General features: G+C 55.4%; 2 protein-coding genes across 2 annotated transcripts; one reads left to right on the top strand and one right to left on the bottom strand.

Annotated features, from left to right (window-relative positions):
* Positions 1 to 3,079: 3,079 nt before the first annotated feature.
* On the top strand, positions 3,080 to 3,694 carry MYCFIDRAFT_100847 (uncharacterized protein; the record flags this gene model as incomplete). Its single annotated transcript, XM_007932026.1, has 2 exons — positions 3,080 to 3,530; positions 3,582 to 3,694. Coding segments are annotated over 2 exons (564 nt in total), but the record flags the coding sequence as incomplete, so codon positions are not given.
* Positions 3,695 to 4,897: 1,203 nt separating this feature from the next.
* Positions 4,898 to 6,429, bottom strand: MYCFIDRAFT_143599 (uncharacterized protein; the record flags this gene model as incomplete). The annotated part of the gene is made up of 5 exons (XM_007932025.1): positions 4,898 to 5,517; positions 5,567 to 5,576; positions 5,630 to 5,806; positions 5,872 to 6,223; positions 6,278 to 6,429. 5 exons carry the CDS (start codon positions 6,427 to 6,429, stop codon positions 4,898 to 4,900), a joined length of 1,311 nt encoding a protein of 436 aa, XP_007930216.1.
* Positions 6,430 to 6,750: the final 321 nt, after the last annotated feature.

Below are 6,750 nucleotides of genomic sequence, written 5' to 3'. Positions count from 1 at the left end.
TTGGCGAGCGCCTTGGTCGAGCACAGCGCTGAAGTTTTCATGATAGTGCCGCTCGAGGTGCCGAATTCATCATGTGCAAGAACACAGTAGTTGCAGTCAACATGCGACAATCTCGCACGCGTACCTGAAACAATGTGCATGGTGCAGCGCAAATCACCAACACGTGTGTACTGTGCCAAATCAGTCAATAATAAAGGCTGTCCGTGTCGCGCAAAATGCCATCCCTAGATGTTTGCCACTACTCTGCTGGAAGACTTCATCAGCTCTCACGACTCGCAAGTATCACAAGATTGCATGCATATGCCAAAACCGGTGGATCATTCGCAATACAAGGTTTAACGGTAGACTGCCTGTCAAAGATACCGAATCGGTCCTGCAGGCACGGACGCATCTGCTGCTGGCGCGAGGGAGAATCAAAGCCGCGGTTAATGAGCACGAAGCGGGTCTTTTCATCTCCATTATTCACCAGCTGGCAGCAGCATGTGAGCTTTCTCCGCATAGATAAGCTGCAAGAGGTGCTGTAGCGCTGAAATTGGTTGTAAAGTCACCGGCGGGTCAGCTGGGAATATCGGATATCGGAGAGAAGAAGATGAGGCGCTCTCGGCTCCAAGCGGGATCACGCAGAGTCGTATCGGGCAGTTGCAGTGCTTATCCCTTGTCGTCGAGAGTAGGCGTTTAGAGTTGAGGCTACTCATAAGCATAACGTCTATGGCTGGCTCAGCTCTGCTTGATGTCGGGTGTCTCTGTTGTTGGCTTGGTGTGCTGTTCGGAACAGTGATGCCGAAGGAGTTGAGTTGAGCTTGAAAGATGTGGCGGCGGCGCGGCGCCTTTGGCGTGGATCTTGCAGTCAAGCGCAGCCAGTAAAGAGTGGTCGGCGTCGTTGGGGCGGCGCGCTAGAGGTGACAAGACGGGAGGAGATGCTGAGTGGATGGAAAAGCCGAGGCGGTATGGCTGTTGAGATGCAAGCAGATTTGTAGAGGGAGGGCAAATGCATTCATTGCACGAGTCGACTGCACCGGTACTGTAGCAGAAGGAATGGAATTTGGACATACTGCTTCGGCGCTGAGAAAGGAAGCATTTGGCGTGTTGGTGGTGAAAAGGCGGCAAATTGCGACGGTTGAGAGGAGAGGGCAGTGCGTTTGCTGATATATCTTGCTTGCGGGATGGCTTCACACTAGACGGCCGTTGTGTCCAATTCCAATGCCCTATTTTTGGCGGGCGAAATGGCAATGCGAGACATGTCAACTGGCAGCGCGCTGGATGCGGGCTGGTCGGCTGGTAGCGCACTCGGTGTTGCTGGATCTGGATCTGGATCTGGCGAAGTTCAACTTCATCCACGGGAGATTGTGATTATTATTGAGCGCTGAACGGTGAGATATGGCAGCATCGCGGACGATTTGAAGGGACGCCAAAATGGCGACGGCGGCGGGCGACGGCGGCGGCGATGGCGTGGCGCTGAGGCGAAGGTGGACATACGGGAGTGTATTGGATGGCGTGTGCTGTATGTACTCGACCGCCTACGTGCCTACTACTGTATGTACAGGCACAGCACAGCACAGCACAGCACAGCGGTCGAGGCAGAAAGCAGGGTCGGCGTACACTTACGCAGCGTCCCAGCAGTTCTCGCGCGGAGAAGCGGGCAATGACGCAGGGCACGGGCGCGCTAAGCAAGGAAGGACGCGATCGCTGAATGGTGCCGGCCGTGCACACACCTCGCCCGCCGACCCCCCCTGCTGCGATGGCTTGAAATGTGTGGGGTGCGGCCGTCGCTGGATGATGGCGCTGCGTTTCAGAGATGGGATGGGCTTGCGGCGTGCATGGACCCTTTGCCGGGATGGCGGCTCCTCTCGCAGACCACGTCGTCATTGTGTAAAGGCGCGCTACCCTACCCTACCCTACCCTACACCTCGTTCGACATACATATCACACTCCCTTCGCCTTCGCCCTCGCCTGGCCCCGTCTGTCCATGATCTGCGCCATACCCACAAAACATCGTCCCTGCTCCCACTCGCCGCCCACGCTATCTTGCGCTTCAGCCCCCTCCGTCCTGCTGAGATAGTCTTTGCTTGAATCACATAGGCTGCCGACAATCACTGCTTTCTCTGTCCTCCACCGCCCATCACCGCGTCTGGACTTTGCAACCGCTGCACGCAAGACGACTCGGACATCTGAAACACTCGCCGTCGACCTCTTGCTGCAACAGCTCATCGCCCCGGCTCTGCTACGTGCATAGGGGTCCCATCCTCTACCCATTGACACTCCGCTGTCTCCCTCCAGGAACCATAACGCCTGGGATCGGCACTGCCTCCTACCGCAAACCGATCCCCACAGCCCGCTGGCCTTCGGATGCTCCCAGCCTCGAGGAACGGCACACTTAAGCACGCTGATCCCGCACATCTTCCAACTCTTGATCGTCTCTCCACGTTTCTGAAACTCGTTCACCAGCGTTGATCGCCTACTCGTGGCCCAGCGCTAATATCGGTGCTTCAACGTCGTCGACGACTACAACTTCATTCTCCCTCCACCTCCAAGCTACACAGACGACATGGCCATGGCCGTCGATTCACGGCAGCACTTCCACCCAATGGGTTACGACGCGATGAGGTACCCACAGCATCCGCACTTCACGAATCCTTGGGTGTCTGCTCCGGCCTCCAACCAAGGTCAGATGTATGCGACATCGATGCCACAGACGACTGCTGGCGCCGATGCTCGATATGTTCAGGCCCCACAGGTTTCGGCTGCATATGCTGGTGACCACGTCTCGGCGCCCTCGATGGCTTCAGGTATTCTTCCCCAGGTGGACCCACAGCTCTACGAGCAGACCAGCTTACAACTCGCGCAAGACATGAGCGCGCCCAGGCCATACGCTGCATCTTACTCATCTGCCGCACCAAGTGCAGGCACATATGCTCCAACTCCAGCGCCACAGTACGCAACCGCGTACGGTTATGACAGGCGCTCGTCGCACCCGTCAGTACCTTCCACCATGTTCATGGGGACGCCTATTGAGGCACAGAAGTTCCGTCAAAGCTCATTGATTGACTTGAACGACAGACTGAACTCAGCGTCTGAAGCTGAGCGACAGAGCTTTAACGATGCTCTCGATGCTAGCCGCGGCATGCTTGCCATGAGCCAGACCGACATTACACCACGAAACTTCTACGGAACCTCGCACAGCTCTGGAAGAAGCCCCACCGATTCGTATGGATTCCCATCGGGGCACTCCACCCACTCGTCCATCTCTTCCGCCAGCGCGTACCCGACCTACTACAACAGCTCGGTCAGCGAGGCGTCCGCAGGCGACTACAGCTCCGCCAGCGAATCGGTCGACATGCCAAACTCGAGGACTCTACCCCGACCAAATTGTCTTACTGGCCTTCCACCAGCACCACAATCGATGATGGGCCAATTCAGTTCCAAAGTGTCTTGCAGCTCACAGAAGAAGCACAAGTGCAAGATTTGCGACAAGCGGTTCACCAGACCCAGCTCTCTGCAAACCCACATGTACAGCCATACTGGCGAGAAGCGTAAGTTTTGTGTTCCCGCAGATGTCGGGCCATCACGCTGATCACTTGCAGCCTTTGCATGCGATGTTGAGGGATGTGGACGCCACTTCTCGGTGGTTTCAAACCTGCGAAGACATCGCAAGGTCCACAAGGGCGAGGGCCACGAACATGCATCGCCTGATGACGATGACGAGTGAACGATTTAATACATTTCACACGAATTTACTGCGTGTACAGAGCGACGACGCTATGGCGTCTGAGAAAGAGAGCGTTGAACAGGCACGCTACAGGCTTTTACTTCCACGACAATCGCTTACTTCGACTTGATACCCCAGTTTCGATGGCGCATGGGTTCTTGGATTGATTGATTGATGGATTGATTTGCAAGGCGTTGAGGCGCACAGAAGCGAGATACAGGGTCGGATGATTTTTGTACCAATACCCCGAAGACGGAGCCGGGTGGTGACAGGGCCATTGATTATGAACGGCAGATGAAAAGTCCAGTCGAATGAGGTTGCACGGTCGCTATCAGGGCGCTTGCTATGTACACTGATGATGTTTCGAGGCAGGACAGCAGTGGCGGGACGAATGTACCAATACATAACGTTCAGAACATTTGAGCATCAAGCCTCCTCTGCATGCGTTTGTACCTCTCGCGAAATGCTAATACAAGCCGATGGGGAATATTCGCGGTGCTCAGCATACCATTCACACATCACCCGAGACCGTCATGCGCATTACCTTGGAGCCATGGGAGTATGGAGAATAGACTCTCTCCATACACCCATGTGCATGTCAAAGCACAGATGTCTGATGACTGTCTGCAGCCTACTGCAGCAGGGCAGGTCAATCTCAAGCCTTTTCGCTAGAGGATTGATGTGCAAGCCACTGGCCTCATCTTCTTGCGTAGTGGATTTGGGGGGTATGCATGCAAAGGGCACGGCACCTATGACGCTGCGCTGCACTGCACCGCCGAGTGGTGCATGTCGCACAAATGGAGTGGCATGTGGTCATGCCTGCCTACACGTGAAGAATTACGACGACGAGAAACACTGCTTCGCTTTTCGCGATGGAGAGAGAGGTGATGACATTCGCTTCGCTTCGCTCTGCCGGGGCTTGCCGTGGTCGGCGTCATTTTGCATGGACGACAGGGACCACCCATGTCTGTATGGTATGCCTGAAAGAAGCCTGACGGAAGGCCTGAGCCTGAGCCTGAGCCTGAGCCTGAGCCTGAGCCTGAGCCTGAGCCTGAGCCTGAGCCTGAGCCTGAGCCTGAGCCTGAGCCTGAGCCTGAACGTGAGCCTGAGGAATCACGCACGCCTTCCACCACCACCTTCTCAGCAGCAACTCGCGCACATGCCCACGACGCGATCAGGCTGACATTCGCCTCATTCCTCATCCAGCGCATCAGCCTTCCGTTTTCTCCCCCCGCCATTGGCCGTCTGCAAATTCCCCTTCCCAAGCGGGTCGTAAATCGGCGCGCCTACGTTGGCCTGCTGTAGACATGATGCTCGCGCCCTCTGCTTCTCCTGCACAAAGCCGTCTTCTTCCACGCCAACATCGCCATGGCCATCGTGCTTGACTTCCGGGAACGGAGCCAGGATGTTTTCTATCTCGCCCCACCACCCGGAAAACTTGCCATACCATGCCACCGTGTTCGCCAGCCCTTCTTCGAATGACACCTTCTGCCTCCACCCGAGCTTGCGCAACTTGCTGCCATCGACGGCATATCTCATGTCGTTGAATGGACGGTCTCGGGTGTGCTGGATTGCATTCGGCGTATCGCTCACCCCGAACGATTCCAACAGTCGCCCGGCCAGGCCCAGATTGGACATCTCGTCTCGCGAGTCGACGTTGTAGATCTGCCCCATCTCACCCTTGTGCAAGATCGTGTCGAATGCGTCGGCGGCATCCCCGGCATAGAGGTACCTCCTTGTGTTCTGCCCATCACCATGGATCCAGAGTGGCTTGCCACGCTGCAGCAAGTTGATGAACTTGGGAATCACCTCTGCCACACATCAGCATGTACCACCAGCACACGCAATCCGCTGACCCACTTTCCGGGAACTGGCGTTCAGTCAGCGGTGCCCTGCATATGTTGCGGCCAACATTCCACTCACTTGATGAGGCCCGTATACGTTGTTCAAGCGGATCATCACCACAGGCAGTTGGAAGCTTTGTACGTATGCTCTGACATACATCTCTGCGGCCGCTTTGCTGGCTGCGTATGGATTGGTTGGTGCCAGGATGCTGTGCTCGGTCAGATCTGCAGCATCCATCGCGACTTCGCCGTAGACCTGTTCAACGTAAGCAACCCCCCTTCTCTCCTCCTCCGCACACTCCATCCATAGCCGTATCTGACCTCGTCTGTGGATATGTGATAGAACCGCTTGACCGTCTTCACAGCCACTGCAGTCTCTAGCAGCACGTGTGTCCCAACCACATTGTTGACGGTAAAACTGTATGAATTCCCAAAGGATAAGTCCACGTGCGATTGTGCCGCAAGGTGAAAGATGGTGTCGATGTTATACTTGCGGACGCACCTCAAGACATCGGCGGGCTTGGTGAGCTCTCCATGGAAGAACTTGAAATTCCGTCGACCCTCGAGCATTCGAGCATTATTCAACGAGCTGCAATAGTCCAGCTTGTCGAAGCAGACAACATTGTACGCATCGGGGTACTTGACAACCAGATGTCGGACCAGCCAAGAAGCACTGCATCGTCAATCCCTTCCTGGCCTTGCAATCAGGTCCGTCCATTTGACTTACATAAATCCTTCTCCTCCAGTCACCAGGATATTTTTGACATCAGGCAAAGGCTCGAAGGACGTCTGACCTGTCAAAAGTGGTGCGTCTCTCCAGATCCCATCGTCGACGAAGAATCGCGATTCCAGGCTACCTGCGTGATTATCAATCAGCATCTCTCCAGTCCATTCTCCTGGCCACCTACCACTCGTCTGCCAGCCTGCACCGAGAGCTTCCATTGTGAAAAAGTACAAGGCGACACTTTTTGACGCGCAAAGGATTTGTTTTGCTGGTCTCTCTTCGAATAATGAATGTTCTTTGTGACTGCAGCAAGGGCGCAGCGCATATCTTGAATGGAATGCATACGCCTGCCCACGCGCTGGAACGCGTCCATCCGCGACATTGGTTGCGTACTTGGGATCTCTTCGAAGAGCGGACGTGTATGACTGGTATTCAGGCACTTCAGAACCAAGATCCACCACTTTGCTCCGAGCCAG

The sequence above is a fragment of the Pseudocercospora fijiensis genome, assembly GCF_000340215.1.
Source record: "Pseudocercospora fijiensis CIRAD86 unplaced genomic scaffold MYCFIscaffold_8, whole genome shotgun sequence".
NCBI classification, from domain to species: domain Eukaryota; kingdom Fungi; phylum Ascomycota; class Dothideomycetes; order Mycosphaerellales; family Mycosphaerellaceae; genus Pseudocercospora; species Pseudocercospora fijiensis.
This window is presented reverse-complemented; position numbering and strand designations above follow the sequence as displayed.